The following is a 21,351-nucleotide window of genomic DNA, read 5'->3' on the forward strand; positions in this document are numbered from 1 at the left end:
ATGTCCATTATCAGCCACCTGATGAATGTAGGCAAGTTGAAGTTGTTGTCATGGAGACAGAAACACGGCTGTATATACAATGCATAACTGTCTCTGTCTGCAGAGCAACATCCCCTGGCAGTGCTATTAACATTCATACAACTCTGCTAACATGGATTTTGCACAGATGTATTAATTCTACATCAGGAAACGTAAAACTAATATCATTAAAAACAAAAATCTTCTCAAAATTAACTGAAGTATAAGAACAGTAGTACTGTTCTTCCCAACAGTTGATCATCATATTAAATTTACATGACTCTCCAAGAGAAACATGTTCCTACCCGTTCTGTTGCTGTTTCCCATCAATGAATCACACACTTATTAAGAAGTATTTGTGTTTGTGCTCCCTCGACAGTGATTACTTATGTTGTCAAACTTATAATGGTTGCTGGAATGGCATGCAATAGTAGGCGTTAGGTTCTGCAGGTGTAGTCTGCAGTCTGTGGGAGTAAATGTATCTCTGTGCTCAGGGAACATTTGGGATATCATAGACTGGATAAGGATTTACAGTCATGCTGAGACCCAAAGGACCCCAACTAAGATTCTGTTTGGGCCCATGAGATCTCTTTCCAGGCAGCTGTCGGCTTTGCCGGTGGCTCCTGACAGCAGTGGGATTGTAACATTGGATCCAATGCAGGGGAGACAAAGTCATCTGCCAGGGTTTATGTGACATTGCCAATGGAAAGATGGAGTGTTTAAAATACATCAGCGAAAAGACCTTCAATAAAACCAGCTTTCATCGACTGATAAAAGAAGCTGTTGACAAAAGGAATTTCTTTCAAAAATTGGACTAACCTATTTAGTGCATAATTTATATAAGAAAAAGTTTTCACTCAGTTAAATTAATCAAAGCAATAACAATCATTTACATTTTAATAAACCCTTTTATCTTTAAACATTTTTAGCCTAGTGGCTTGCAAAGCCAGTTCACCGCTTTCATTTTCACTGAAATAGCTTAACAACTATTTAATACATTGTCATGAAGTTCATCATACCCAGACGACAAATCTTAGTTTAATATCTGGATTCACAAATTATTCATCATGGCTATAGGCACAAACAATTTTCAAGTGAAATATCTTAACATTTAAGCCACAAAATGGCTTAAATGTGTTCCAGGTTTTCTATTGCTAGATGAAGAATTGTAATAGTCCTGGTTGAAGTGATGACTTAGTTTCCTCAGACAGAACCATTAGAATATGTTGAGATCTACTTTTCAACAAATAAAAACGTAAAAATTGTATTATACTTGTGTAGAGTTACTAAGCTCATTTTTAGAATGCTAGCATGTTAGCTAATTTAGGCATGAATGCTGATGCCAAAGTCTGATACAAGTTTATACTGCTATTGTCTTGATGGGCATGTTGATGTGAACCACTGTGCCAAAGTAAAGACTCTCAAGGCTGCAGCTTGGCTATAAGTTCTTAGTTTCATTTGATCTCTCTGTTTCTGACTAACCCTACCCATCTACCTGAAGGCACCTTTTTTTTTTCCAGAGTAGCAGAAAGTCCCTGAATTCAGGAACTAACCACATTGCTGTTTACATTGGCAACAGGCAGGTTTTTCTGTCAGTATTCATCTCTATTATCACAACTGATTACACCATGTCTTCCCTCAGGCTTGAGGCATTATTGTACAAATTGGAATGAAATTTCTTTACAATTTGAGTAACAACTTGCAAGACACATAGTTGATGTATAAATTTGTGTTTCTATAAGCAATATTAGTTAATCAGGTGCTTCAACTTGCATTGGCAGTGATTTAAAATGGCCATGTACTCTGGCTGTGCGGTTGCCTGCCTGTCTGCAATGCAAAGGCATCTATGTATCAGCTACAGCGACAGGTCCAGGTTTCTTCGGGATGCGGACAAGGTCAACAATATGTGCTATGACTACCAACTAACCTCCTGTGGCTCCAGACTGCATCTGTCACATTCCTTGCAAAACAGAACGAAAACCTGCTCACCCTGTTTGTTTTGGTAACCTGGAGCATGAAAACACAATGGTGCCCACATTAGGGGGCTTTAAATGTAAAGGTTGGGATTATTTTATGTAGTTAGCTTTGGCTGCCCTCTCTCACAGTCCTGAGAGCTGCATTATAAACTCAATAAGCTGATTCCCCTGATGCAGATGTTCTATTTACTGCCTTTTAATCTTCTTTACCTATTTTTTGCATAGCCCCATCTTCTCCTTGCTCTCATTTCTCCTCAGCCATTACACCTTTTCCTTCATCTTCCTCCCACATTCATCTCTCTGTTTTATTTATTTCACTCTTGCAGTCTGACTCTCTCTGTGTTAAGCTGGAGCATGGAAACACATTCCCTGAAGTACCTGTTTTAGACTCTCCTCTACAATGATAACTCCAGACCCTTTCCATACAGAACTGGTAAAGGAGTCAATCCAAACTCAAAATTTTGAGAGGGGGAAAGAAAAAAACAAGCCATTAAAGTGTTTTCTTGCAACCTTTGAAATGTAAATTATTGTCATTGATGGTGTCAACTCTTCACTCAAAGCATTCGTCAGAATATTTATGGGCATGTAATTTTGGAAGGCATTCATTTGTGTATGGTTCAAATGGGGTGCTCATAAATTACTGTAAGAGCCGTAGTAAGAGACAGATGAGCTGTTGTCACCCAGATTTTCTTTATGCTACATTACTGCTCTGTCAGAGCTCATTTCTTGGTGTGATCTGGCTCGGATACAGTTGCACACATCTGGTCACAGAATTTGTTTTGCCAACACTGGAGTTTAGCTCTGCCCTCTCAGAGGCCAGGGCCATGTCCTCAGGTGAATATAAAAGAATCATCGTGGCAAATCCAAAAACAGGTAGAGAGTAACATTTTTTTAATTATTAAGTGCCACCTGTATTTTTCATTATTGCCTTTCGCACAGTAGGCAATAACTCTGTTTATGCTTGAATAGTTCCACATCAGTTAATCTTGAGAGCAACTGACTGATATATTGAGGCCATTATGTGTGTGTATATAGGCACGGTGGTGTGTATTCATGAAGATAAGGGGCAGACACCCATGGTGGAAGAAGACTGATTTGGTCCCATATGAAGCAGACATGGTTACGTCAGTAGGACTGGATCATCAGAACCAAATGAGGCCTTCTATTGTCTACCTCGGTCTATTCCCTGCAGTGCCATCACTGAGTAATCTGTTTTCTGAGGCAGTATGGGAAAAAGGGATGTTCACATATTTCTGCTCTGGTTATTAGTAATGTTTTCTCACTTGTTACAAGATACAAGCGAAAAGAAGGGAAATTTTCCATTTTACCTATTTAAATTCATATCATGCAGCAAACTTTAAAATGAAGGGGTGTACCTTGGTGCCTTTTCCTTGTTTGTCGTATGTATGTTGTGACTGCTTCTGTGTTTCATGGAAAGAGTGCACCACAGCAGATAAACGTCCTTGGGGGAAACAGGGCTGGATACAGAGCATACACAGCAAACAACGTGTACACCTCTGAGATGATAGACTTTCCAGCTGCCATCTGTATCCAGTCTTTACTCTTCACAGTCTCTGTTTGTATCTCACCAGCGGCTCTTAACAACCACTTCTTTTTCACTCAAATAAAATATATTGATGCCAATTGTATTTCTGGAAAGTTAGAAATGAGTTTGAGAACATTTCCTCTTGTTCTCATTGTCTCTGATTAGAAAAGGGTTATCTCCAGATCAGATTTTCCATAAGGTATTTTCAGTGGCAGTGAGGTGGCTAAGTTAGGACAGAACACAGGCAGTGCTCCAGCTTTTAAAGGGACTCTTGAAGGCAAAAAAGCTGTTACAATTGCCCTTTGTCCATTTCCGGGTCGCAGGCCTGCTGGAGCATCCCAGCCAACGTTCCGGGTGAGGAACATCCTGGACAGGTCACCAGTCCATCACAGGGCCAGCACACAAAGACAAACAGAGATGAACAACTACTATCACCTACAGTCAAGAGGTAGAGTCACCAGTTAACGTAGACATGCATGTTTTTGGAAAGTGGGAAATCCACGCAGACATGGGGAGAAGATGTAAAATCCGCACAGAAAGGACCAAGGGAACCGAACCAGCGACCTTCTTATTGTGGGGTGACGTGCTAACCACTATGCTGCATGCCCTTTGATGTTCTGCACCAAATATTATGTCGTCATACACAGTGTAGAATATCCCTTGGCAAAATGCAATTAATCTGTTTAATGACAAGCACAAAGATCAAGAACAATGATAGTGATGAAATATGTTTTCGCTGTAGATCCTGTCAGCATCGTGGCAATGAAAATAGCTCCATGCAGATTTTCAAGGATGTTTACGATAGAGAAATCACCCACTAGTACATGACATGCACACATTGTAATGAAATGCCTTTATTAAAAACATTTCCATGATTGTGGAAGACACACAGGTCTCCACCCTTGAGAAGATTTATTTTCACACATGCTGGGTGAGGTGTCTGCAATTCCTCCCCACCCTGTTATTGTTTGTACTGCTGTTAAGTGTGAATATGAGCAGAAGCCAGGCAGAAATAGTGTCTTATTTGAGGACGTCTCCTGCTCCGCTGAGTGTAGTTTGCTGATGTCACACCGACCCAACAGCTTTCCAGACGTCTGTAGTTCGTCGTGTCCATTGTTGTGGTGAGAACCAGACCTTAAGGCCCAACTTTTAGGTGTATGATGTAAAAATCCAGAAATGACTTGCGTTATTCTCCCTGGTTCCATCATTACTTATTCATACATTTATAATGCACCACTGCAGATTTCTAGACATTTCATAGTGCAGTGCATTGATGTTAATAGGTTAATGTAGAAAACATTAAATCTCTTTCTGTGTTGTGTTAAGCTAAATTGTAAATGGCGTGTGTGAATATGTTCTGTGAAGTCATAGCTGTGCGTTCTTGTACTGGTCTGTCTCTCTAATTACTCCTGTACTCATGTCTGATTTTTGTGCACACAGTTTTCTCTAAATGTGCTGCACCACAGTACAGAAACCCTTTGATCACTTGGACACACACCAATGACAATACATTGCGATGGATCCAGACTTTCCAGTATGTGCCCTATGTATACTTCAAATGGATGTACACATGATGAATCCCCTGTCCAGACGCTGATATATGCTGGGAATTAAATTGAAGTCCTATCAAACTGAATGCAGCATCATTGTCTGGTGTTGCAAACAAACACAGAGAGCCATGCAGTCTGCAAACACACAGTCATACCTCTGTTCCCTTGCCTCACACACATACACATAGGAAACCTGTTGGCCCAGGCCTCCAACATGCATAACCCCCCCCCCCTCCCCAAGACACACACACATACGTCTCCCAAATGAATCACCCTCCCAAGTGCTTAGCATCATCAACAATCCCTGAATCAGCCATGACTGCAGAGCACAACTGCATGACATGAGAGTCTCAAGGGTCAAATGAAATGCACACTCAAAGTGCCACTTTATCTTCAAGGCATAACAGTGAGCAGCAGCTCAAGTGCAAACTCAAATAACGCTGGATTGTATTGCCCATTGTTCTCCTCTTGCCAGTTGAAAGGACTGCATGGTGGTTCATTATAAGCCCAGGCCTTCTTGCACTTTTCTGCAGCCACGCATGACTTCTCCTCCAGCCCCTACTGTCTGTTTATGTAGACTACCACCAGGGCAGCATGGAATGCACCTTCACCACACTCGGCTCACACATATCTCTGAGGCAAGGAGTCTGTCTCAACCTGCTGGTATGAGATGTTTGTGTTTTACTTTTACATGGGGCTAAATGTTTTGATTAAAAGGCCGTTACTATTTTGCTAGTCACAATGGCTTTGTAGTGGAGGGGTTTGCTGCCGTGCTGATGGACGGAGGGCCGCTCCCTGCCTCCAGTGAGAGAGGAGCTGTCATCACTCAGCTGCCGACACCGTTGCCTAAAGAGAGAGGAAAGCGCGGGGGGTGTGGGGCGCTAAGAGAGTAGAATTTGGATGGTGTGTGGAAGTCGGAGAAGATATCGGGGAAAGGAGTAGGCCTTTAGAGACAGGGGAGAGAACATGTGTGATGGAATAGTGGAGGTCAGTAATGGGTGCAGCTCACCTCACACCCCTATCCCAGAAGGCACTGCAGAGAGGGAGTCTGCATTACGTAAAGGGAGGGAGGAGGGAGGCAGGTGGTATTGTGAAGCACACAAAGCCTGTGATCAACAGTCCTGCTGGGCTGTTAGAGTCCATGGTTAAATGCTCCTGTGACTCTGGGGTCCCATGACATAATGAAAAGTTTCACAGCATTCAGTAATGGGGAGACTATTGCACTAGTTTTTTTCATATTGTGTTGGATGGCCACATCAGAGGATGACGACGCACCATAAATCTTCAGAACAAAAGGAATAAACTGGGGAAGGAGCATCTCTACGAAGGGATGGAGGAGAATTAATGTGGTATATTAAAGATGAGAGTTACTCCCTCTGAACCTCAATTTGGTGCAAATAGTGACGTCAACTATCTTTCTCTCAGTAAGATCACTTTCTCTCCTTTTATTGTCTTATACTGATAACTGTGAGCCAAAAATGCAAGTCTATCTTTGGTCACATCTAATTATTAGTGTAATTGGATGCACTGATCTTCATGCAGCCTCAGTCTGCTTTGCTGCAGATATTGAAACTTAAATAGCGGGATGAACAATGCTAATTTGTTCACATCCAATTAAAACTCGATTTTAGCCACATTCGTGTTCGACTTGATTGTCTAAAAAGCAAGCTGTTTTAAGCTCTTCCTATGATTTTGTTCGTGGTTATTATGCTCATAGATATACTCATGCTCATTAGAATTAAAACAGTCTCACAGTGCCTCCCATCGGTAACTCCTGCACATTGCACACAAAATGTCTTCAAGTTCATTTTAAGCAGGGAAAAAAACTGTGGCAATAAAAGGATAATAGAGGGTCAGAAGTATTTTGACATGGTTTTTAACTTGATGTTCCAAATAAAAGTATTAAGATTTTTTAGCCTTGCAGGTGTTAAAAGTAAGTGAGATTAGGAAGCACAAGCTTGGTCCCCTGACCCATTAGTGAGAGATGCCCTAACAAACAGACTGCCCCCTTTCTTGGCCCCAGAGGAGAGTAGATACTACACTCAGAGGTTGAGACACTACACAACTGCACATTAAATAAAATAAAAGCACAGAGGCATCAAGCAGAAGAAATCACAGCAAACTGTTCTTCTTGCTAAGTCCCTGGCCTTTGATAATGCGGCAGCACATGGCGATCAGTTGTTCTTTGAGCATCATTAACTTTGTTGCTCAGAGGAGGCAGCATTAAGACAGAGCAGGCTAGCAGGCCGTTGAAAAGAGTGTCCTGCATTGGGCCGAACCTGACAACCTGAGGATAATACCTCCTTCTTTACCGCCGCTGTGATGAGCTGATGCATGAAGCATCAACAGGTATTGCCTTAGACCTTTAAGGCGTGACAGAAAGCCATTATGCAAGTTTCATGTGGCGCATTTCATCTATTAATGTAATATGACTCTGGAGAGCAATCTAAGTGGTGTATGGATTACATATTTCTACATTTGGTTTCCTCCCACCATCCAAAGACATCATGTTTGGGCTAACTGCTGACTCTAAACTGTCCGTAGGTCTGAGTGTGAGTGTGAGTGGTTGTTGGTCTCTGTTTGTCTCTGTTTGTCTGTTTGTGTGTTGGCCCTGTGATGGACTGGTGACCTGTCCAGGGTGTGCCCTGCCCTCACCCAGTGTGAGCTGGGATTGGCTCCAGCAGGCCCCCATGACCCAGGAATGGATAAACAGTAGAAGATGAATGAGTAAATGCCCAGGTATAAGATTATTTTATAATTTTTTTTTTTTGGGTTGTTTTTTACTCGTTTGGGACATTTTTTTTCTCTCTTTATTTTGCTATTTTTCCCAGCTCACGCTGGCGCTAACCACTATGCTGCAAATTACTACTCTTGCAGTGCAATACATACACTATAACGACCCCATAGCATCATTAAAGTTTAATTGAATCCACTCAAATCAAAAAGTTTTGCCAGCTAGCTGTGTAAACTGAGGAGGGTTATGATGAAAGTCAGCACAGAATTATCACATTAAGCTTAAATACAAAACAACTTGTGATGATGTAATTCACTTTGGATGAGGGTAGACATGATTCTTTATGTTAAAAAGCTATTTAACTGCAGGGGTGTTCAGGACTTACTTTCAAAGAATTCTGATCCATTTTAGCTCTTGGGAGGTCAAAACAATTAAGGGATTTCTTGTTTGTGTGCGTGCAGCCTGAGGTTTTGCAGGGTGAAATCCAGCTGTTTGTGTGACCTATAAATCAGGCCCGTGGAACTAAATAAGAGCACTTAATTGAGAAAGTACTGTGATAAAGTTAAATCAATCCCTGGTTCAGGTCCAGTTGGCGACACATGCAGATTTACAGTCAGCTGTCTACTGTCCAGAAGAAAAAAAACACTTCTTTACTTAGAAATTTAGATATCATGGAGTATGACTAATGATATGGTATATGCATGTGTGCTTGTTTATAGAGAATAAGTCACAAGACATTGCAACACATATATACCAATGATATGCTCATTGGCATTTAGAGACACTGTTGGTGGTTCATTTTGTCCAAAGGAAAGGAGTTTGAAATATTGTGTTTTTTAACTGTAAAATTTCCTATGACAGTTCGTGTTGGTCATATATTTTGGATTCATATTGAAAATATATGCTATGTATTGTTTTTTTTAAGCTTCTGTGACACTTAAATGACCTTAATATCAGTTTCAGTAAATTAGTATTGGCGGGACTACAGTCCTAGAAATCACTATGTTAGCTCAGGTTGTGAGTCCATTTAAACAGAGTCATACAAAACGATGCAACGGTTGTGGTTTAGTTGTGCTCCTCCTGGTGCCTGCAGGATTAGTGTGAATGGGGTGTAAAGGCTAAAGCTTTGAGTGTGTTGCTCATTAGCGTTTTTTTTTTTTTTTTTTTTTTTTTTGTGATTTGTGGCTCCATTCAGACTCCCTCAGTCCACATGGTAAAGTGTCTTTGAGAAGACACTAGACCCATAATTACTGCCAACTAAAGTAGCCTATGTATTTATTTATAAAAAAAAAAAAGGTTTTGTGAAAAAAGCCTAAATTAGAGTCAAACAGCTGCATAAGTAATATAAATACCTCTGTACATACAGTGTAGCTCCACACGTTCAAAAAGTAATGGGCATGATTTAACCTACCAAAAACCTCTCTGGTTGTTTGAAAAAGGTTCCAAGTATGAAGGTGGGATCAAACCTGCTGTTGAAGATTCAGCACATTGACTTCCCACTTTGCTTGCTCATTAAGTATCATTAAATGTTTAATTTAACCACTGTCAATTGGATGATTTTTTTTGTGTGTGCCTTACCCTCTGACATATGTTTTATTTGTTACTTTCTATTATATGCTTTATATTTCTGAGCTTAAATGAAAATATACATTTATAACAGAGACAATAATGGAAAGTCTGTATTTACATAATGTCTGCTGTGAACTTTACGTTTATTTTGGAGGAAGTTTAGAGGTCATGCTTTGCTTTGACTATGAAACATCAGCTTTTGTCTTCCCCGTGTGAACACAGATTAAAGTTGTGTTACTGTGTAAATGTAATCTAAACTGAGAGGTGTCATGATGCTGCTCTGGTCGCTGCAGTGCGGTGAATCGCTCCCCGATGACACCGATGGGTAAAGGCCAGGAAAGGGAGTCGATCGCAGATCCGGGCAGCAGTGAGATGAAACATGGCTCTCTCCAGAGGTTTGAGATGCTGTCAGAGGGTTTTCTCCTGGATACCTGTGCTCATTATAACCTCCGTGGTGTTGTGGTCGTACTACGCCTACGTTTTTGAACTCTGCCTTTGTAAGTAGCACGAACTCTGTTGATTTGTGTTGAAGTGAGCACATCGCAGATTAGCGCACCGCAGCGTTGACAGAAACAGATAAAGAGAGAAGGGGCTAGCGAAACAGGCGGAAGTGTTTTAGGGTGTGTGTTTGTCTTTGGTTTTACCAAAAACACGGCTTCTCAAAAATGAATCTTCATTTAAACTCTGATTGCTGCTGAGAGGTGAAGCGTTACGTGATTAAAAGACCGGCTGACCATTAAACACATCTATCAGCCTAGCTTGTCGTGTTAGCCATTAAGTGTTGCTCCTCTTCTAAATTGTCAAACTGTTGTCAGGAAACTAGGAAGTTTTTTTTCACCAAAAACCAGGAAAGTGTTTTTATGCTATTTTGTCGTGTTTATTTTACAGTTACACTCACCAACACATTTGAAAAAGGTTAGTTATCCTTTTTATTTAATGCTACAATGTCTGTCCTTCGCCTAAAAGTAAACAAATGTTTATGCCATTGCAGTTTTCATGTTTATAACTGAAGCTGGTGTTTTGCGTTTTCAGTGGTCTATCTACTCATATTTCATGTTTGCTTTGTGATGTTCTCCTGGACCTACTGGAAGTCCATCTTCACCCCGCCTGCATCACCATGCAAGAAGGTATCCTGAAAGATCTGAGACTGAAAGTATAGGCTGGACTTCATTTCATTTACTTTTATTACGTATAATCAGTCAGCAATGTAAAGGAAATGTGAGACTGACCACGATGCTTGTTTGTTGGTGTAGTTTCAGCTGTCATACTCAGACAAGCAAAGATATGAGTTGGAGGAGAGGCCAGACGCACAGAAGCTAATTCTGGTTGAGATTGCAAAGAAACTGCCCATCTTCACTCGAGCTCAATCTGGAGGTACATTCTTCAAGAAATGTAACAAGGCAGGCACATTAACCACAGCCTATCATCTTGCACATAATACATATATGTTGAAAACAAGTAGGAAAGGCCAATTACCATTGTGTGTGTTCCAGAGCACCCCCATCCAAAGTAATCAGCCAATGTATCTTTTTCATTAGTGCTGATTGCTAAGACTAAGTTGAAAGCTGCAGGAAGTAAGTGAAGGGTAAGCTCAGCTCAAATGTCGTTCATTCAAGTGGTCATCCTCCTGTCTCCAGCTATCAGATTCTGTGATCGGTGCCAGATACTGAAGCCTGACCGCTGTCACCACTGCTCAGTTTGTGAAACGTAAGTCACCCTTTCCTCTACAATCTATTCATCTAGAGATTGCCCTCAGCGAGGAGATATTTGAAGACCAGGGACTGTTGTGATAATTAGAAGGTGTTGCTTTGTTGGCACACTGGCTCGAGGAAAGATAACCCTAATGATCAATCAGAACAGCGGTTTACCAAATGGAGTCAGCAGACCCTTGTTAGAATACACAGTATTCATTAACATCTGGAAGAAGAATAGTTTTATCATACCTGAAATAGTATAGTAGGGTATTGACTGCTTATTATAGTTCCCATGCTGTCAAATGATCTGGAGAGTTTTTTGTTTTTCTTCTAAAGATGTGTGCTGAAGATGGACCATCATTGTCCTTGGTGAGTTGAATTGCCTGTATTTCTTGATAGAATAACTCTGTGTATACATTTTTATTTAAGAAATGTATTTTTAATTTATTTTTCTTTTAGGGTGAACAACTGTGTGGGTTTTTCCAACTACAAGTTTTTCCTGCTTTTCCTTTCCTACTCCATGCTGTACTGTGTATTTATTGCAGCAACAGTATTTCAGTATTTCCTTAAATTCTGGGTGGTGAGTATCATTTGTATAAATTATTATTCATTCTCAACATGAGATGATGCAGTTACATGAAGAGTTTTAGTTGTGAGTTTGCATATGGCACCTGCACAAAGCCAGGGTACTGAAACCTCTGTCAAGTTTCTAATTCTCTTTCGCTCTTCCAGGGGGACTTGCCAAATAGGCCTGCAAAGTTCCATGTCCTCTTCCTCATGTTTGTGGCGCTCATGTTCTTTGTCAGTCTCATGTTCCTGTTCGGCTATCACTGTTGGTTGGTGGCCAAGAACAGATCCACTTTAGGTAAGGGTGTGAATATATTTTGGAAATATTCTCAAACTCAATTGTTTGCTCTTTCTTGTTATGAGGAGAGTTCGAGGAAACCTATTCTGACTCACAGTTTTTCCTTTTCTAGAGGCCTTCTCTGCTCCAGTTTTTGTCAGTGGACCAGACAGAAATGGTTTTAATGTTGGAATACGCAAAAACCTGCAGCAAGTATTTGGAGAGGATCGGAGATTGTGGTTCATTCCTGTGTTCACAAGGTCTGTCACAAAACAGACAAGCTAAAATGCATAATTAGGCAATTCTCTTTCTGCTGTTCATTTTGTACTTGTGTTACGCTCTCTTAAATTTTAGCTTGAGCTCTATTAAAGCAAGACAGAATCAAAATAATGAACTAGAGGAGAAAAAAATCATACGATAAGTGTGAGCATAATAATTAAAATAATTACAGCAGCTTTGGAGCTAATGAACAAAATATAGAACCAGGGATTGAATCAGTGGATGGGACTGGATAATGGGCAAGGTTACTTCACCAGGTTCCATCTTCTTTTCTGCAATATACATGTCAGCCAAGGAAACGGACACTACTTCCCCTTGAAGAATCGGAGTTCTGAGTCCCAGAACCCTTTATTAGCTAATGAGGACATGTGGGAAGAATCAGATGATGGCTCTGAGGAAGGAAGCCTTGGTGAGTCACTTTAATTTTGTCATATTTCCACATTCTAGTGTCAGTACCTACAAAGGCTTTCCAGTATTGTTAAAGCTTTAGTAAATCTGTTTTTCATTGATTTATCAAGAATTGTTTGTTACAAGTTGAAAAATCTGACTGTATTGGCAATATCATGTGCCACTTGATAAACCAGAACATTTCTCAGTTGCAGCAAGGTTCAGTCTGGGTCTGAGCCTCTCCCCCTAAGTATTTTGATATGCACTGCTCAACCTCTTAACCCAGCAAGAAATGGGTATGGGAAGTGTTTAATGCAGAGTTCTCAATTAGGAAGTGAAGAAGAATTTACAAACTTTTGTTCCTTTGTCTGTGGCCTTGTCTGGGAACCATCCCTGCCCCCTACTGAGTTCACCCTCTTGTGTTTATCGGTAATACACATCCCAATATACGATCCATGCATGAACTGTCTGTGACCACACCCGGGGACAGGGTATATCTGTTCACTGGCCCTACATTGGGGGGGCGGTCTCTGTCGGTCAGTCTGTCGGTCAATCTCTGTTACCGGACCCACTCTGTGTCGGTAGGCTCACCATGACCTGGAACTTCAATAAACTCACACCACCTCAGCCAACCTGGAACTAGACTCAGATTGGTTTTTTTCTTCAGCAGAAGCAAGAGTAGATGTGCTTCTAGCTCCAGTTTCCCGTTTGTCTTCACTTTTTACGTCAGGGAAACTGCTTAAAACATTAAGTCATCTTGATCATGGAGTACTATAAAGTACTAAATCCAGGGCTCAGAAAATGAATTAACTGATTTGTCTGTCACTAAGAAATTAAGTAACAATTTAGATCATTTTTTTTAAAAGACAGTAACTGCAAGGTTTACTGCAATGCTATTTGAATGTGAAATAGTCTATAGTGTATATTATTCAGTTAAATAATATCTTATCACACAAGCATACTTACTTTGAAAAACTTTGAAGGCATTACTATACTTGTTAAAATATAATTAAGTTACATCACTAATATGTAAATTTAGTATGACTCCGCTGAAGGTACTGTGTCTGTCATACTTAGTAATTATCAACCAGCTTTCAGTTTTTAGCTTAATTTGACACTTCAGCAAAGCCTTTGGTTTTCTTGTTTTCTTAGTAAAACCAAGAAAACAAGATATTGGTCGAATGTAAGAACTAATTAATAAAGTAGTTTGAAGTGAATGGCTACATCCACAGAAACAGTTATTAGCACAAATAACTATTTACTGTCACAATAAAATTTAACCACTTTACCTTATTTAACATATAGGGTTCATGTTAAAAACACTAAAAATATTAATTTGCATAGACACACAACTTTGTACACCTTCTGCACCTGGCAGGAGGGCACAATTTGGCTGTGATGATAAATATTCTTGGCTACTCTAATCACAACAGCTATGGAGTTGTACAGTGTTAGTTTAGTTTCAGTGAACTGGAGGCGTCATTATGTTTAACAAATGTTTAGCATGTTAAGCAGTTTGCTGTGTTTGGACTCCACTCTGCTCCCACCTGGTGGTCATACGCAGCATGATTTTAACTACTGTATCAGCTGAATCAGTTAAAAATGTTCTATTTACATTCTGACTGTTTCTTCTCTCTTTTTTTTTATACCAGTTGAGGACCAAGACCCCTCTGTGACAATAGAGATGGAGGAATAATAATTTAATGTTTGGACAATTTACAGTGGTACAGAGGCTCGAGATTTATATTGCACACACTGTGTACCATGAGGCAAATGCATTCCAAATCATATGGATGCTCAAAAAAAAAAAAAAAAAAAAGAAATATTAGGGGGCCAAATGAGTGGATTTAAACCTGCATTTGGATTGGCTTTGCGACTTTTACCATGGCATATTACATAGTGATGAATAGAAAAACTCATTGGACAACCAGCAGCAGCATCGCCTTTCCTCTCATGGATGGATAAACAACACTTTGATCCGGGGGTGAAAAAAACAAAACAAAAACAACTTGTCAAATATTACCTCACATACAAAACTGTTATTTACCGCAAGTTGTTTATTTGCTTCTTGTTATTCATCTCAAGTCACGGTCCTCTGTGGGATTATGGATTACTGTTAATTGGGAAGCATATGTCTGGCACCGTGTGTTTTATCTGCCCCTCTGTCAGTGTTGGGTTGAGTTTATTGTGTTGCACCTTAGAGCTGGGTCGGTACAGGGTGGTATCTAGTGTGACCTCATATGTAATGCTCCAGAGGTCTCTTGTATCGATTCAGCTATCTGGCCTCTGCCAGTTTGAAACGTTAAACATATTAACATAATGTCATATTTTTTGATTAACATAAGCCTATTCAAACACCTGACTTAACCTCCGCCTTATTAATATATTTATGTGTATTTTGGGAGTGTACTTCTCCTAAGAATGTATCCAGCATCCAGCTTGTGAGTAGATTGTGCCAAGATTTAAGGCACATATTTACGAAACAATCTATCATATCTTTAAACAGAGTATTTAATCATTAACATTTGAGTTAGACCATTACCAATGTATGGTCAGAAAAGTAATCAGAACTACCATGCATTTATAACTTTGGTTTTCAGCTACACCTTATTTGATAATTAAAGTTGACCTTGACCAGAGTATTATGGCAAACTTATTATGATCATTGTATTTCACAGGGTTCATATCCCTAATATAATGTATATCATGACAGAGCTAATTAAAATAAAAATGCACTGTTCAGCTTTTACTTTTAAGTATACAAAATACTGTGACTTTAATCATCACAAACGTATTTTATACCATAAAGGCCAGGTAAAATATCACTGCTGTGTGGATGCTAAGTGATAAAGTGCTTTCATCATAAGCACAAAGTCATGTACAGGTGAGGACATAGCTTTGTCTGTCTGATTTTCACTTTTGTTCTTTTTAAATATGCAGATAAATTACTCTTCCTCATCCACTGGTTGGTAGAGGTCAGTTGTCTTCTGCAATGTGATGTTTAGATTTTTTACTACATGTGTTCGTGTATTTTGAAATTTCGATGATAATTTAATCAGATTTCCTGTTTGGCATATGATATTTAGCCACTGTACTTCATTGAAAACCATTTCTATTTCGCTGAGTTCACCCATTTATTCATTAGGAATAAAATGTCAGGCTCTGATCAAACCTCAATGCTGTATATTGACACTTTATCTTGCACACAGATCTTTTTTTTTTTAAACTGTGTTAGGTAATGCAAATCAAATGCTGCTCATGTCTGAAGACTACAGTCATTTATTGATTAAAAGCTTCATTGTTTTTATCTTGGGTATCATTCCACATTTGAAAGCATGTACAAAATATTAGGCAAGATGTGGATGTTGGGTGTTTCATGTTGTCTTGTGTCTATTTATTGTTATAATGTTCAGCTTTTTTCTTGTGTATTAGGTTAACTGATTCATAACTGCTGCAGGCAGTGTCTGTTTACTATACTCCAAGTGACACTTAAACTATTGAAGCAATGTGCTTTTATTAAACGGACAAATTGTACCCGTTTTGCAAGCAGAGAACAGGAGTTCAGCATTGCTCAAGCACACATTCATTTTTGAACCTTTTTAAAGCGTCTTTGGAGTATGCGACTGTGGCTCTTCCCTTTTTTTTTTAAATGCCTCTTAACCACCAAAAATACAGACCAATTCATCTGCTGTTTTGTCTGTTAACAAATATAAATTCTTTATTGATCCATCAGTTGTAACATGCAAAATAAAATGCTCCATGTTGAAGTCTTTCTATAGCTTAGTGATCCCTCTTTCTATTGCATTGGTATACACAAAAATGCTGTCTAAGAGCTTCTTGAGATAATGTTGCAATTTAACTTTGGCACAACAAGGAGAACATGAAATGCATTTAAAGAAACAACAAAATACACTTAAAACAGATTGCCCTTCATGTTCCTCAGGTTGTCCTTGGTTTAGTCTGTGCCAAAGTACCTCTGCCCAAAATGTGTTGGAGCCACTGGGTGAACCTCTGTGGTCAGGATGGTAATATCTGGGAACTCCTGGATTATAGATTTAGCTCCTAGAAGAAAAGAATAGGTTGTTATAATATGAGGTTTTACTGTTATTGTTAGTTACTTTGGTAAATTTCTTGACTGAAGGCTGCACTAAACTGCCAAATGTTTTGAACCTGCCCAACACTGAAGCTCTTGACAGGCTACCCTCAAAACTAGTGACCTCGATTTTGTCAGCTGTAACTGTACCGTACAATAGCTGAGCATTACTACCTTGCTTAAGGTTGAGCAAAAACAAGTTAAAAATTCATATTTACTAATGTAAATCCTCTTAATGGATGGAATTCTGAGGCTCAAGAGTGTGGTCGGGTGGGTAAATAAAAATAAATTGGCAATGAGCTGCGGTCACAGTGAGCTGGCTGCGTTGGTATACCATGAGGCGTGGAGAAGAGACTGAGGAGGATGATGTGTTTGGGCTGGACTCCATGCTCTATCAGCACCCTCACTGCCTCAATAACTGTGTTCCCTGTACCTGCAGACAGAAAAATTCAAGGTTCAACTGTGGTTCACAGTTTCAGCTTTTAAATGTACATGACAAAGAACTTTGGCTCTTAGAACAAATCAGGTAAATTAAATATCAATCTGCATAAAGATGCATTAGGCTGGGAGCAGAGAACATACTGAGTGTTGTGCTGACTGATTTGCCCATGAGTCTGGGAATTTAGCTGGCTTCAATTTCTGACCCTGTGTTCCATCATTCTGACATAATAAAACATACTTTCAACCAGGCCCCTTAGAAATGGAGCAGAAAATTTATATTAGAAAACCAGCGCTATTAAGATACTATTCTATGCTAGCTCTCATTTAGCTTGGTGGCTATCCTAGGCCAGAAGTCAGCAACCTTCAGCATTACCCACCTGGAGTCACAAAACCTATTTGACCGCTATAATCAAGATAGTTTCATTACAGATATGCTATGTATGTAAGAACTGCAGTGTGTTGCATTTATGAAATAAAAGTATAAATAAAAGAACTACATTCTATTTTCCTCAAACTTTTTTGGATGTATCCATGGTTAGCTTATTGGGGATCAAAATAAGTCAACAGCCTGTCGGCAACAAGTTACACAAACAAGGTCTGAATCATATTTTGATCAACGGAATATTAAAAAAACATTTTATTTCAATGTTACTAGATCACCTAAATCATAACTCTTCCATTGAAAAAAATAATAACGAAATAGAATAAAAATAATTTAAATTAAATAGCCATTATTTATTTCCATTATTTTCTCAAAGCCAAAGAGAGCCAAGGCTGAAGGATTCAAGAGCCACATGTGGCTCCGGAGCTGCGAGTTGCCGACCCCTGTCCTATGGCAGTGTATAATTTCCACCATGAGAGCTATAATTATCAGACTAATATGAATGGGCCAGCATGATGTGGAAATGTAGACTTGGTGTTAAGGTCAGCTCAAGTGAGATATCTCAAAAATGATTAAATGCATGGAACTGTTGGACATCTCTTGACATTTCCAAGTTACTGAAGGTGGTGAACAGAAGTTATTAACAGAATAAACTGTACTTACTAAGGATAGGGTACATGAGCAGCACTTTTCTTCTGTACACATCTGGGGGGAACTTGGCATAGTAGACCTTAGCTTTCTGTGTCTCCTCATCACTCTGGATGAGGATCTTGCCAATGCGGATTGAACGGCAGCAGTCTCGCAGACCCTGCTCCATGGCCTCACCTGTGGTAATACACAAGTTACAACTGCGATCAAAAGCGTATCCATCTAAATAAAAGAATGAATACTGATGGCTCTGAGGCACGTAGTAACTCTTATCCCAACAAAAGTTTTAATTTAATCTTTTTTTTTAATAATTATTTCAAATTGTTATAATTGTTACGTTAAATCTGATGAAGCATTGTAGATTTCATTTCATTCATCTTATCCTGCTAATGTGAACGTACAGACAGACAGACAGGTAGAAACTGTGCTCAATACAGTGCAAAGATGTTATGTCAAAATGGCCAGACTTAAAAGAGAAAAATCTAACTCATAGTAAATAGGTCAGCACTACACACAATATAAATGGGACTTTTCTGACCAATGCTCCGCCCCTCGCTCCAACAAGCGACAAGTAAGAAAATATCTTTTGCAGAGGTAATAAAACACACTCATAAAAATAACTTACGTAAATCCTGTATGCCTTTGAACACAGTCTACAGGTTTCAGGTGACAGTGATGTCCAGATTTACTTACTTCCTGAATATTTCAGATATACTGTGCATCAAACAGGCCAAATTTTTACATTTTATGGCCTGGCATTGGTGTCACAGAATAATGTTACATTTTGCATAACTGATCTGATTAAGTCTGAAAGATAAGTACAAGAGTGAGTCAATTCAGCTGACTGGAATGTCTTCAGAGAGCATGCTCTGCAAAATGCAGGACTGTACCTGCCACATACCTCATGTAACATTTTCTGATGTTTCATCAATTAGTACTGGTATGATCAATAAATTTCACTGAAAGAAAAGAACTGCAGATAAAATGCCTCTAGTATACACCACCCAACAGCCTGTTCTGATGAATAATTAGGGCACTGTATGAACAAATCACATATGCAACACATAAACCTACATTGTGCCCTTATATTTGTTTTTCTTTTATGGTATGTGGTTTAACTTACCACTCCTCATAATACTGACTCCACAGTTGCCTCTTTCAAACTTGACACCTTCATACTTGTATCCTGCAGGAAAATATTAAATATGATCACTCGCAAAAGTAGCTGTAGCCCAGTCAGTCATGTAGTGTGCTAGAGGTAAAACATGTGAAGATCGTAGTCCTGCATTTATTTAGGGTATCTTAATTGGCTGACTCTGTCCTGCAGGTGGATTGGATATGTTAGAGCTTAGATTCAGTGTCCAAACCTTTAAACCTGACCACTGATTCTTAAGGAAGAACTTTCTCACCTGTTGGTGTGGTCACAGTGCATTCTGAGTAGGGGAGCTGATTCAAACCCTCTTCAACTACTAGTCTGATCTATTGTTGAAAAAAGGGGTATACATCATTAGAAAATGTAAATAAAAACACTTGCACGAAATGGAAATCATTTATGATCTTACCAGTCGGTCAGCACAAAACACGAAATCTCCTCTACTGGTTGTCCTGAAATTATAAATAGGGGCTTGATCAGATCAATTGCTTTGTTTTGTTTTGTTTTGTTTTGTTTCGTGACAATGCATCAGCTGTCTGTGGTTACGTCAGTAAACGTATTGATGACGTCACAGAAGGTGTGGAAAGAACAACCTCTGTATCAATGTAGGGAAGACAAAGGACCTGATTGCTGATTTTAGGAGCAGTGGAGCAGCTGTGGAAATGGTCCACAGTTTTAATGTCTTTGGAATCCACATTTCCAGGGACCTGAAGTACACCATAAACACCACCATAAAGAAGGCCCACCAATGTTCCTATCATCTCAGGAGGAGTCTCAGTACGTTAGTGCTGGCAGCTTTCAACATGTGTGGTGGGAATGAAACTCGGCTCCTCCATCACCGCTTAGTATGGGAACTGCTCTACTGGTGACAGGAGAGCACTACACAGGGCGGTGATAACTGCCCAGAAGATCACCTGCAGCACCCTTCCTCCCAGTGAGGACACCTACTGTATATCAGCAGGGTGAAGGAACAGTGCAGCCGAGCTCATGGAGGAACTTATCCAGTGCTATTTTAATTTTATGACAATGTCATTCCCTTTATTGCACAGGCCCTCCTACAGGCAGAAGAGTGAGATTAAAGATGTTGATGAATATTGATGATTCACTCGGAGAGAATCTGCACAGATACCAATCTGACTGGAGCGTTACCACATCACACACACCCTTCAAAATTAGGGCTGCTTCTGAGATCTAACCTATCACTACACAGCAGTGAGATTTGACAGAATGATATTATAGTCATGGCCTGAATGTTCACTTTTCATACAATCAGAAGTCACCTGACCGTTCTAGTTGGGGAAAAATTAAACATTTCTCTGCTCTTCTGTTGGGCTCAAATGACTGATCATACTGTAGAAACTATTCTATGTGAGCAAGTAAGGTTGAGTTGGAGGTATTAAGTTTTAAATGTAATAATTTATTCGTTTGCAGCGAGACTTCCTCTGGCCTCCCGTTAGGGCCTGCATTTCAGGATGAAGTCGTGAGGACTCACTTGTCTCTGATTATGGTCTGTAATTCACGGATCTGGTCGTTCAGAGGAAGCAGTTTGAGCTGCGGGCCCAGACTGTCGTGGCCGGTGGGCAGTGTTGGTGCATCACTGGGCTCAAAGCTGGTCAGCAGCACAGGGACGCTGCTGCTGCTGCTGCTGCTGCTGCTGCTGCTGCTGTTTGCAAACCGCACTTGCTTCATGAGGTGCTCCTGTCCGTTCATTTGCTGATCGTGACACAGCATCGTCGGAGCGAGGACAGCAGGGGGGACTGCCTTTAAAATTAAAAACTGATCGGCCCACTTCCTTCTGGTTCCCCTAACCCTGCCTGACAAAGACGAGCAGCCAGACAACGTGTCCCTCCTTTAGCCTCGACTCTTGTTGTGAAGTCTCCGGCTTCAAGCAGCCGACATGCGCAGACGGGCCATTAAAACGGCGCTGACACACCTCCGGACACTCGGTCAAGTCGTGATAAAAATGAAACTATAGCTCCCGTGTCCCGTTAATCTGCCGCCGTGCTCGCCTGTTAGCATTACAGTGACTCCTGGGAC

The 21,351-nt window shown here is 40.0% G+C and overlaps 2 protein-coding genes across 2 annotated transcripts; one reads left to right on the forward strand and one right to left on the reverse strand.

Moving 5' to 3' along the window:
- The first annotated feature begins 9,749 nt into the window (after nucleotides 1-9,749).
- On the forward strand, nucleotides 9,750-16,364 carry zdhhc15b (zDHHC palmitoyltransferase 15b). The gene is made up of 11 exons (XM_029513335.1): nucleotides 9,750-9,890; nucleotides 10,282-10,308; nucleotides 10,426-10,520; nucleotides 10,647-10,767; nucleotides 11,031-11,100; nucleotides 11,424-11,456; nucleotides 11,547-11,667; nucleotides 11,820-11,952; nucleotides 12,065-12,191; nucleotides 12,501-12,619; nucleotides 14,250-16,364. Exons 1-11 carry the CDS (start codon nucleotides 9,773-9,775, stop codon nucleotides 14,291-14,293), a joined length of 1,008 nt encoding a protein of 335 aa, XP_029369195.1. The 5' UTR covers nucleotides 9,750-9,772; the 3' UTR covers nucleotides 14,294-16,364.
- On the reverse strand, nucleotides 15,898-21,341 carry uprt (uracil phosphoribosyltransferase (FUR1) homolog (S. cerevisiae)). Its single transcript, XM_029513336.1, has 7 exons — nucleotides 20,807-21,341; nucleotides 19,724-19,766; nucleotides 19,571-19,640; nucleotides 19,285-19,347; nucleotides 18,177-18,338; nucleotides 17,025-17,123; nucleotides 15,898-16,659 (listed from the first exon to the last, which is right to left on the reverse strand). Exons 1-7 carry the CDS (start codon nucleotides 21,043-21,045, stop codon nucleotides 16,553-16,555), a joined length of 783 nt encoding a protein of 260 aa, XP_029369196.1. The 5' UTR covers nucleotides 21,046-21,341; the 3' UTR covers nucleotides 15,898-16,552.
- Nucleotides 21,342-21,351: the final 10 nt, after the last annotated feature.

Source organism: Echeneis naucrates, chromosome 10 (assembly GCF_900963305.1).
Source record: "Echeneis naucrates chromosome 10, fEcheNa1.1, whole genome shotgun sequence".
Lineage (NCBI taxonomy): Eukaryota > Metazoa > Chordata > Actinopteri > Carangiformes > Echeneidae > Echeneis > Echeneis naucrates.

Coding starts and splice junctions, on each gene's coding strand:
- zdhhc15b (XM_029513335.1), top strand. CDS start 9,773: ATGGCTCTCTCCAGAGGTTTGAGATGCTGTCAGAGGGTTTTCTCCTGG. Junction 11,101..11,423: donor CACTGCTCAGTTTGTGAAAC/GTAAGTCACCCT, acceptor TTTCTTCTAAAG/ATGTGTGCTGAAGATGGACC. Junction 12,192..12,500: donor TTCATTCCTGTGTTCACAAG/GTCTGTCACAAA, acceptor TATACATGTCAG/CCAAGGAAACGGACACTACT.
- uprt (XM_029513336.1), bottom strand. CDS start 21,045: ATGCTGTGTCACGATCAGCAAATGAACGGACAGGAGCACCTCATGAAG. Junction 19,767..20,806: donor CAGACCATAATCAGAGACAA/GTGAGTCCTCAC, acceptor TTATAATTTCAG/GACAACCAGTAGAGGAGATT. Junction 17,124..18,176: donor GCTCATGTACCCTATCCTTA/GTAAGTACAGTT, acceptor TTCTGTCTGCAG/GTACAGGGAACACAGTTATT.